We start from the raw sequence: 12,198 nt of genomic DNA on the forward strand, positions 1-12,198 counted from the left end.
TGTGCATGTTTTTTTTTTATTTTCTTGAATGTTTCTTAATTGGAATATGTTGATTTGTCGTGTTCGAGTCTTTCATTGTTAGTATATAAAGAGTGAAAATTAGGTTAAGTCAATGGTTGAGTTTTCACAACCGTAACTAATGTCAAATAGGAACTTTTTACCCTTCCGTAACACCTAATTTCATAAATTTAATTCAGGAATTAATGTAACATATTTTATATTCTAAGGTGGTATATGAGTGTCATTCGCCATCTTGGATTGTAAATAACAGAGAACCTAAGGTCTAGATTTTCAATCAAATTAGCAAAATTTGATGAGGAATGTAGATAAAAAAATTTGAATTTTCATTTAATAGAATAACAATTTAAGTTATAAATATTAATATTATTAGAAGCGTGCTCGATTTTCAATGTTTTAAAAATTTTATAATTTTATAAACTCCAAAATAGTGCAATTTTGACGAAATCTACATGAAATTTTGCTATTTTAGTTGATAAACTAACAGTAACAAACGTTAATAGACATATTAAGAAGATGTGGTATGATTACCAATGAGACAACTCTCCATCCAAGTCACTATTTGCAAGAAGTAAACCATTATAGGTCAAAGTGCTGCCTTCAGCACGTAGCTTTGGCTCACATCGAACAGCAAGCTATAAAGAGCTACCTACTTTGACAATTTCTTTTAAAATAATATTTTAACGAATACATTTTTGACCCTATTAGATTAAAATTCATAGAGAGGTTATACTCGTGTTTATAAACAGGATACTACTCTAACTATTGATTATAGATATATATTTGACATAATTGGAAATTCGTTTTTTAAAAGTTGTAGTAAATGATAAACTGAACATTTAACAAGGCAAGTCAATTCAATGTCATTACGCATTACAAAAGCAAGGTCTTTAAATTTCAGTGATGCTGAGAATAATGGTAAGTGTTTTTTTATTTAGAAGAATTTACTATAAAAATCTGATTGTACACAGTAATAACAATATCAACAGAGAATAAGCTCCGATTGTCGAACTTTCTCTTGATTAGATTTCACACTGGATATAAAATATGTTTCCATTGTTGTTCCGTGTTAACAAAATAATTCATGTATAAACTTTTGAGTCTGCACTAATACGATGATCTTAATCAACTTCATAAATAGCTTGTTCTAAAGTTGAGGATATTCGCTACTCTTGTCTTTAACTTTTTGTCAAATATCCGGAGTTAAAAAAAAAGCCATTTTTAAAAATCATTGTAATTTTTGGAAGAAAAAAGATGCCAAATTGATATATGAAAATTCTAGAGACATAAGTTCCCGCCAAATTTTCAATGGCTTATATCTCGAAACCCAAGCACACTGATCCAAACTTTTTGCTGCATCTTTAGTTGCTCTATTTATATTATATCAATTAAAAGCAGTCTTTAAAAAAAATCATCATTTTGAAACAGAGAAACAGTGGCGGATCCAGAACTTTTCATAAGGGGGCCCGCTGACTGACCTAAGGGGGAAAGGGGGCGCTCCTGTCATGCTTTAGTGATTCCTTATATAATCAACCAATTTTTTCCAACGAAAAGGGGGGAGGGGTCCGCCAGGCCCCCTGAATCCGCCTTTGAGAAGCGAACATCATTACATTACTTATAAGTACCCTTATGCATGCCCTTTACATGTAAATAATAATTGTTCCTTCATACTGAAATCGAAATTACAGAATTTATACGCTCACCACCGCTAATTTGTTGACTGCTACAATATGTTTGTTTCGCAACTCACAGGCTACATGTTTTGACGGTGATTTGTTTTTCATAAAGCCAATAATAGTGCATTGATTGACATGACACCTATATAAGTATAAGCATAAAAAGGGGGAAAATGTGAGGCTCTGCATGTCGAATATGTTTAGACCGTTTTGTGCCGAATTCTTGTATTGTTATTCCCTTAAGTAAAATTAATTGCACTATTATTGTCCATATACTGCAACATAATTTCCTTTTTTTCTTGTTTAATGTTATTTATTTTGTTTCTTTAAATGATTAAAAGAAATCTTGCAAAGGCCAACCAATTAATGAACAGGCGTCTTATAGTCGGAGTCATATCATTACGATATTAAAATCGGATTTATTGAAAACAAAACAGCTAATCCGACGATGAACGAATTCAGCTGATTTTATATAAATTCAAACAACACACAATGGGAAACAATGAGTTATAGAATTTTATCAACAAAAATATACAAAAAAATATGTTTATAAAATTTTTTTGAGAAATGAGTTACATTGAGATTCAATTTCACGATTTGTTTTATGTGCAGTTGATCGTGATTCCCGTTTGTAGGTGTGGCTTAGTAAATACAGGCAATATACGGCTAGTTACTATATATCACATAAAATTATACATTTTCACTGGTCAGATAGAACGACTGCAGTATAAATACCAACGAGTCACCTGTAAATTCACTGATTGTGTCCTTTTCCTGATTATGTGGCTTTTTTTTACTGAGTGCGAATTATCTTGACGGTAAACGACTGTTTGTCTCAAACAATGTTACATACACGATCGCGAGGAAATCAACCGTGTATATTTAATACTCAGGCTTGAGGTTTGTGTACTTAGTAGATACAGCAGTACTACTTGTTACGTACACACTGAGAGTACAAGTTCATAATAGATTATCACATCTAATCTTTCGATATGCATAATTTCCTTTTAAAATGTACATCTTTAGAAAATAGCTACACATATCTATCCATACACATGTTTTTCTATTTATTTCCAAGGAATACATATAGAAAATGAGAATAATCAAAGAGTAATGGAGATCAAGGAAAAAGACGAAAGTAAGATATAAATGTATAATATGCAATTTGTGGTTTATCTAAGAAAACAAGAACAATACGTGCACTTATGTGTTTATGGATATTGGTAATAAATAGGAATATATATACATATCTATTCATTTGTCATAAAAACCAGGTTCAACCTACCAATTTTTCTCAAATGTCCTGTACCTAGTCAGAAATATGACAGTTGTTATCAAATAGTCCTTTATATTTACGTTGGTGTTTGTTTTTGTTCAGTGGTTCTGTTATTCCGTTGTTTTCCTCATATAGTTGACGTGTCTCCCTTGGTTTTTGTTTGTGACCCGGATTTGTTTTCGATTAATCGATATATGCCTATTGAACAGATGTATATTACTGTTGCTTTTATTCATAATTTGTTTTATATAATTGAATAATTTGTACGCATTAAATTATGTACTGTCAAGTTCAAAAGACATCAACATTCAAAGTGTTTGGTCATACACTCACAGTATGTTTATATATTCAGTTGTCGTTTGAATTCAGCTGTTCCTGATGCATCTGTTGCTTGCACGGTCCGATTTCTCAGATGACGTACGTACATGTAGCGATTTTGGAATGTTTTTGTGATTCTATGTCGAATTGAACGTTGACAGTCAGTTGTTGAACCGGTTAGCTGGTCCCTTTACAGTAGTATGAAAATCATGCTATATGAACATAATAAAGTCTAGCAATTGTAATCTGTGGTTCGTAGACTGTAGACGACCAACAATGATGTTACGGTATGACCAGTTTTGGTGGCAGGTTCTAAAATCAATTTAACGTCACCATTAAAAAAAAAACGGTTAGGGGTCTTGCCACGGAGTAACTGAGCGAAAGCATTTATTACAGTTGATATTAAGCAAATGCTGTTTCAAAAGACATTGTTGCTTGCATCAATGAACTTGTTATTTTCTCCTTCTCTAGATGGCATGGTAAAAGCAACAATGTTTCCAGATGATGAAAGTAAAAGACTGAAAGAATTGAAGATATATCAAACAAAACAGTGTTTGCTTACAATCATGGAGATAACAAAAATTGAGCTGAACGGAAACGAATTACCATTCATTTTAAAAATGTAAATTTTGTGGTCAATTTATCAGTCCTTGTTTAGTAACCTTTTCAAATACTTTGAATTTAATAGTCTTCAATGTCCACCCAAATAAATAAAAAAAAATCTTGTCATAATAAATCTCGTAGATCAAACTATTTTTTTAAAATATTTTTAAAGGTTATTAGTTAAAGACCAATATGTACAGAAGCATGTGTGTTTGTCAGAGATTTTGCATTACATTATACACGAACATGGCGTGTAATATGTATGGAGGTGTCATGAAATTGACGTTTCATATTAACATCGGATTCCCTGGTCTTGTTTATGTACAAAATCTATTATTACACATTATATACTTGTAGAACGTAATCCTTTGATTTAAATGTCAGCATAGAGCAATATCGTGGTACAGTGGTTACGTATATATTCTTAGATTCGTGTGCAACTGCGTATAGAAATAAGTTATGAGGCCCCTCATGGGGGGGTCCTAGTAATCACATAATCACCATTTTTTTGCCAATATAATCACATAATCATTAAATATTTGCTTATCTTTAGTAATCAAATAATCATAAACTAAAAATACAGTCCTAGGTAATCAAATAATCATGAAATATTTGGCTTAATAATCAAATAATCATTAAAAAAACGGCCAAGTAATCACATAATCAAAAACCCCATGAGGGCCCTCAGTTATGCACAAAGATAACAAATAATCTAATAGAGGGTACAATATGACAGTTGTTATCCATTCGTTTGATGTGTTGGAATTTTTGATTTTGCCATTTTATTAGGGACTTTCCGTTTTAAATTTTCCTCGGAGTTCAGTGTTTTTGTGATTTTACTTTTTACGACATTGTTTATTATGTTTTATCTCTTTGTTCTCTTACGCATTTTTTTTTTAAATTTTACATATAGGAAATAATACAGGAACAGGAAAGAAAATAAGCACGGGACAGTGAACAATTAGCAAAAAAAAAAAACAATGTGTGCGAAAAACACACATGTATAACTTTAAAAAAAACCTTCCGTCAATACATATCCTGTAAGTGATATTTATATTCCGAAAGCGTGACATTTCTTACGATCAACTGTTTTTTTTTAAAGCAGTCGTCAAAACTACAATTCCATTTGGTTTGAAGTTGTCCTTTTTCATGGATTCATATTGTGAGCAGTAACTCTTTAGAAACAATATACTCTTTTGTGTATACACCAAATATAGATTAAGTTATGTTGCATGTCGAAAAAAAAGGAACTACAGGTATAATCAGTTGTCAAAAAAGTACAGTTCAGATGTTATTGCTAGTCTGATGATTCCAGTATTATAACCGACGCTGTGTATTGATAACACTGAAATTGGAAACTCATCTATTGAGGGAAAGTCGATAGAGTATAAACTTATCAATCTTGAAATAACTATGTATGATTTATTTGGTCTCATTTCACCGGCTGAAACTGCCTTCAATGCATAATAAGTGTCAAGTGGACTGCAATCAACTTCAAGTACCACCAAGCTTTTTATTCGATGCGTAAAATAATTCCAATAAAACATACATGTACATATAATAGTAAAACAAATGTTTTGATATCTTTTGAACCATTTGGTTTGTTTGTATTTCAGCTGGAAACCTAGCAGGTATCAGTATGGGATTTGGAACATAAAAACCGAAACAAAACCTCCGTCTCTAAGTTACCAAATAAAAGAGGAAAATCCACTGGAATATAAGGCAAGATATTACGTATTGGTAAAACACAACAACATAGAAAAAGCAGAATACATTGCAAAAAAGTGTTATTAACGCATGATATCCGCTAAAAATCAAGCGTGTACAGACTTAAGAAAGATGAAGTCGTGAATTAGGATAAAGGATAGCAATTTTAAATTCAAGTCACTAAAGTACTTCGATTATATATACCGTATTCAAAAATAATTGAAGGTGAATAAAACGAGGCGACATATCATTGAACTTATTTGACGTAAATTTCTGTAAAAGGACTCGTCTTTAATTTTGTAGACTTTGAAGACGTAACTGTTTTAATCGTTGTATACACACAAGGACATAACTCTATATCAAATGTTCCCGTGACAAACATAGACCGTCTTGCTGCAAAAACATGAAATTCTAATTGTGACTTATTGATGTATCTTAGGTGCAAAAACTTTATTAAGAAACATCGACCGGAATGTGATACCTGTATCGTGCTGAGAACTCTGTGAAAAAAAATCGAAAATTCCAAAAATGGTCTTATATGGATAAGGTGATTTATGCCTGGTTTAACAAAACCTATAGATTTCGCGCTGTTATAATCAATCCTTAAAGTTATGGCTTTATATACAGACATTTTATTGACATTGGTGATGCAAATTGGGACAAAATGTTCAAGAAGCAAGACTGGGTGCATCGAAAAGGAAAATCATCTCCTGCTATACATGCACCGGCCACCATGCGAATCCAAACTAAATTAAAATTTTACAAATACATGGACAAAAGTTAAAAAAAAAAATATACAGATCAGTCCCCCCCCCTGCTATTTCAAAATAAAAGACAGCGATAAGATATATAAAAATGTTAATTAATGAATGTAAAGTGAAAGTTTATTATTTACTTTAAGATAGTACATGTAAAATACAAGCCATATGTAATTGCACGGATCGCACATAATAGACCAAATATTACGTTTTATACAGTACCAGGTAATTAGTATTTTAAGAATCCTACCTTTTTGAGAATTTAAAAGTTGTTTTCCATCTTTTATAAGCCCTCTGTTTCATTGAAAGGGTTGAACTGACATATCTTTTAATCTACTGTGAAAATATTGGTGAATAATTAAAAATTATTTTAAAAAGAATACAAAGGCAAGTTTTATTGAAGAAAGCTAACATAACAACATTACATGACAGGAATACATTACAAAAAATAACACTCTGGACAGTGAAATACATAAATAAATAATACAAAAGTACATTTTGACATGCTAACCTCACAATAACAACGAGCACCTAAATTGAATTTACGATACTACACAAAAACAGTATAATAATTACGGACAGATGTATCAACGCCACCAATGTTTAAGGTTTGCTTAGATTTTATCAAATATGTCTCGAATATACTCCAGAATAACTGCAGTTATAGTTTAATGTTTTACAGATAAAGAAGGTAGAGAAAAGCCAGTTGATTTCGCGGATAGAATAGCTATGACTATTGTTGCAATATTGATATTAAAGACAAAAAAGAAAGAACGAAAATTGATATGTCGCACTATTTTAGTTTATATCAGTGTGTGCTTACTTATAATATTAGCTGTTACCTTTTTTACATCATGGAAATGGTAGATAAACCAGGTGGTATTGATAAAAACAACTGGAACACTATTTTGGAACTAGTTGAATTCGTTTAACATAGTTGTTTTGAAGAATAGTTTTGTTTAATGATATTTAAGATTTCGTATTTAGAGCATACTCTACCATGCCAATTAGTTGTGTATATGAAAAACTGCAATTGATTTTAATGCTAATTGTACAATAAAGATTCCGAATATTGATTATTTTCAACTCTCTCACCCTTCCTTAGCACCTGATATCATATTTTAATTTTTATTTGTACCTATTGCACAATTTTGATTATTGGTGTAGTATTCTTTTGTATGTCTGTTTGCACATTTTGTCTGCTTTTTATTGATTATATTTGTCATTGTTGCCTTTAAAATACTGTGGTTCTTTATCATTCTCAAGTGTATCATTTAAATAAACCATCCTTAAGCTTGACTAGGTGTTCCCCTAAAAAATATCACTCTCTAAATTTCGTGCATCCCAAGTATTTGTCGGGGTGTTCTTACATCAGGAACATGCTGCCGCAACATTTGACAGCCATTGATATATGAATAAAAATATACATGAACATGTAAGGAACTTTAAAAACGAAATTTCAAATGAAAAAATTAGCCAAATCAATCTTGAGTAAACTCTGCCCGAGGTAGATGGAACCTTATTTTTTTAATAATATCTTCATTTTACAACGTAGAACAAACAGGCGAGTGACAACAAACCAACAAAGTTAATATCTTATTCACATTTCTACAATTAGGCAAGTGACAATAAATCATGAAATTTAATATCTTATGTACATTTCTACAATTTAACTAAACCATATACCATTGGCAACCACTTAATCTGTCTCATCCTTTTTGTCTGATACCCGTACTATGCCATTTCCACGAAATCAAGATAAAAAGAAAAAGACCGACATTATTTCAAATTTCAAGTTTTCAATAGTTTTGCGCATTATATTTTTAGAATAACAAAACAATCTACGAAAGCTATTAACACGTTAATAGTTATCAAAGGTACCAGGCTTATAATTTAATACGCCAGACGCGCGTTTTGCCTACATAAGTTTTATCAGTGACGCTCAGATCAAAATAGTTAAAAAACCAAACAAGTACAAAGTTGAAGAGCATTGATGACCGAAAATTCCAAAAAGTTGTGCCAAATACGGCTAAGGTTAAGATTATGGATTAAACTATTAGCAAACGCACTATGAAACATTAATGACATATCGTTAATGAAAAAAAGTTTTCAATATATTCCCGTTACAATGATAAAAATGAGTAAAGTGAAAAGACATTTGTTTGTTATTCAAAAGTAAAACTACTTAAAACAAAATAAGAAGTTTTAGTTATTGTTAAATTTTTTTTTTTATAAATTCACCTTAAATATGTTAAAGTGCAATAGCGCTGTCAAAATCATATTCACCGATTGACTCAAATTCTCATATTTGATTTATATGATACTAAAAAACATATCCAAATTGTAATAAGTCTTAAATAAAAGTTAACAATGCATTTACTAGATAACATAATACAGTATCAAGGTTAAATCTATACTTTTCCGCAAAACACAATTAATCCCGTAGTGATTTCTTTAATCTCTGGGCTTTAAACAAACTGTATGACTCTTCTTTTTATACAAAGGGGCTTCGTAGGCCGATTGGTATAAGTAGTCGAGAGTAAAATCACAAAAATACTGAACTCCAAGGAAAATTCAAAAAGGAAAGTCCCTACTCAAATGGCAAAATCAAAAGCTCAAACTCATCAAACGAATGGATAACAACTGTCATATTCCTGACTTGGTACAGGCAATTTCTTATATAAAAAGTGGTGGATTGACCCTGGTTTTATTTATATCTAAACCTCTCACTTGTATGACAGTTGCATACCATTCCATTATATTGACAACGATGTGTGAACAAAACAAACAGACATAATAAGTCAAAATACAGTTGTATCACTAGCCAGTCACCACTGAGAATGTGAGTTCGACTGACATGTGTTAATTTGTGTTGTGTTCTATTTATATGAACTTCATGAAAAAAAAGATTTCAAACTAAAAGGTTTTACTGAAACAACCAACAGTTGCAATAACGCCTATTTGACGCAACGCCATGAAAACTCACACATGATATAATAACAGACTTCCCACAGTTTTGGTTTGAAACCCGGATTTGTTTTAGTCGGGTTTGTAACCTGTCGGCTATACTGATCATACCGTTGTAATATAACTCATACTTAATGATTCCTCAACAAATATACAACGCAATGTAATGTTAATCAATATGTTTTTCTGTATACCTTTGTTCAACTTAGGTAATACCAGAATAAAATGATATATCAAGTCAAATTGATTTATGACTATTTAACATTGGTATGCCACTAGTGCTTTTATTATCCAAGTCCTGTGGTGGACGATGATACTTTTGATTGTTATTCTATTTCAAAGATTAATACATAGGAAAATAGACGAATTTCGTTTCTTTACACAACAATTCACCACAGTAACGACAAATATAGGCGTAAATGTACCTGTAGAAATTGTAGTAAAACAAAATGAGTCGGGGGATTATGCCTATGTTCTGTGTTTGCATACATGCTTCTTCTGATAGTATCAACTTGATGTTTAGCAATTTGAAGCATAATGAGAACTTGATGAAAAGTAAAATCACAAAAATACTGAACTCTGAAGAAAATTCAAAACGGAAAGTCCCTAATCAAATGACAAAATCTAATGATAAAACACAGCAATCGAATGGAAAACAACTGCCATATTCCTGACTTGGTACAGGCATTTTCAAATGTAGAAAATGGTGGATTGCACCTGGTTTTATAGCGCTAAACCTCTCACTTGTACGACAGTCGCATCAAGGTCCATTATATTGACAATGATGCGTGAACAAATTGTCACAAATGGGGGTACAAAAACAATACGGACCCCACCGAAACCTAGGGGTGATTTCATGTGCTCTGGAAGATGAAGTAGATCCTGCTCCACATGTGGCACTCGTCGTGTTGCTCATGTTGTTACAAAGCCGGCAAGTAGTCTAATTTGGTAGGTCACATTCATGAAAAGGGAAGGGATTGACATTAGGAACATATCCGATATCATCGGTATCACGAATATTCCATAACGGTCCATCAACTCTTGATGGCGTCCGTAATATTTACGAAGTGATGATTACAACTTCACCATTTGGATCTCTTGGTTTAAAAATTAAAAGGTCACAACGATCTTTAACTGGATGTGTCGGTCGAATAATAGGTATTTGAGTGTCTAAACATGCTCAACCAAGAATGCTATTTACTCATTTGTAAAATCAGGTCTGTCCATCTATTCAGGAATATGATTCGGCTCAACCTCAACCGAAACATTAAAAAAAATTCTAAAAATTCTGACAGATTATGTTTTACGTATGACATTATTTAAAGTATCATTTTTATAAGTTAAAGCAGTTAAAGCATTTAAAACATTAAAACACTTTAAATTACTTTAATTAACATTGTATGTTTGCCTAAAAATTTCCAAATAGGTAAAATCTTATTTCATATCTTGCATTTATGGCTTTAGAATTTTAAAATTGTGGTATATAATATTAAGACTGATTATTATGATATCACTTATTCATGTTGAGTACGCAGTTTTATTTCAAAAACCATTAAAAACGTTCTAAACATATGGGCATATTAACACAATTTAACTTTTAATGTACGTTTATCTGGAGGATTTAATTCATTTATCTGTTTGCTTGATTTTTTCGTAGATATTTGAATGTTTCTAATCTAGTCACTCAAAACCAGTGTTGTCGAATTATTGTTTGTATAAATTTCACCTATAAATCAAGATAAACATGAGTATGTCACGGTGCAAATTTGTATCAACAATTAAGGTTACCCCTTTTCTCAAGAAAAATTCACAACCCATCCAGGAGGTATGATTTTATCACATAGTATTTATTTTTGGATTATAATTTTTATCTTCTCACAATATAAATCAAAATCATACTTTCCTACACTATAGTCCAGAAGTACCTATGGCCTATTAAAAAAAATAACCTAACAATACAACTATTTTTAAATTACAAATTTTGATTCCGGTAAGTTCCCACAAAATCGAACATAATTATAAATACAATTAGAACAGGTTTCCCACATCTTAAACAAATTCTTGACCTATATGACATCGTCTTTAAAGGAGACACTTAAGTGCAAAATGGTTAGATTCGATGTTATAAAAATATAACAAAATGGCACTTAATCCCTTACTATAGACCTTACTGTCTAGTTTTATCACAAACGATATCACAATATACTATTATTCAAATAAAAAAAACTATATTTTCATATTCTTTCGCTTATTTTAAAATAAGAAGATGTGGTTTGATTGCCAATGAGACAAATCTCCACAGGAAACAAAATGACACAGAATATAACAAGTATAGGTCATCGTATGGCCTTCAACAAGGAACAAAGCTTATACTGTATAGTCTATAAAATGCCTAGAAATTATATTAACTTATTGCATCATAGTCTTTCAACCACACATAACATTGGAAATGTTTACATGTAACAATTAAACTCTGAATTTCTGATTGCACTTGTACTTTGAGTATAGTTCCGCTCACCAGTTTACAACTGGAGTTTTCATTATAGTTAACAATATCCAAATTAGACAACTGTTGGGAAAAGGTGCATAAAGAAGAATTTAAGGGTGTCGACAAATATAGTTGCAATCATTTCAAAACCACTTCGAACGCATGCAATATATAAATTACTATGTTTTTTTAACTTCGAATACACCCTTTATCTCTTGTGTGTTGTGTCGTTTGCCATTATAGCCTAGTCAAAATAACAAAATTGTTGATAAATCAATCTAATTGTTTGTAAAAGAAGAAAAACATAGATACTGGAGGGTAAAGGTCCCCTCAAGAAAAATGCTATATACATAAAGTATGTATAAGAAATTTCATATAATGTTATTC

The 12,198-nt window shown here is 31.3% G+C and overlaps 1 protein-coding gene across 1 annotated transcript; it reads left to right on the top strand.

Annotated features, from left to right (window-relative positions):
• Positions 1-796: 796 nt before the first annotated feature.
• On the top strand, positions 797-7,432 carry LOC143076736 (uncharacterized). The gene is made up of 6 exons (XM_076252593.1): positions 797-936; positions 2,773-2,832; positions 3,760-3,910; positions 5,508-5,613; positions 6,500-6,581; positions 7,039-7,432. Exons 1-6 carry the CDS (start codon positions 879-881, stop codon positions 7,221-7,223), a joined length of 642 nt encoding a protein of 213 aa, XP_076108708.1. The 5' UTR covers positions 797-878; the 3' UTR covers positions 7,224-7,432.
• Positions 7,433-12,198: the final 4,766 nt, after the last annotated feature.

Source organism: Mytilus galloprovincialis, chromosome 5 (genome assembly GCF_965363235.1).
Source record: "Mytilus galloprovincialis chromosome 5, xbMytGall1.hap1.1, whole genome shotgun sequence".
Taxonomy (NCBI): domain Eukaryota; kingdom Metazoa; phylum Mollusca; class Bivalvia; order Mytilida; family Mytilidae; genus Mytilus; species Mytilus galloprovincialis.

What these genes read in the sequence shown, in the direction of transcription:
- LOC143076736 (XM_076252593.1), top strand. Translation starts at nt 879, where the DNA reads ATGTCATTACGCATTACAAAAGCAAGGTCTTTAAATTTCAGTGATGCT. An exon ending in CAGTGATGCTGAGAATAATG is followed by an intron (nt 937 to 2,772) that starts GTAAGTGTTTTT and finishes TTTATTTCCAAG; the next exon opens with GAATACATATAGAAAATGAG. An exon ending in GATCAAGGAAAAAGACGAAA is followed by an intron (nt 2,833 to 3,759) that starts GTAAGATATAAA and finishes CTCCTTCTCTAG; the next exon opens with ATGGCATGGTAAAAGCAACA.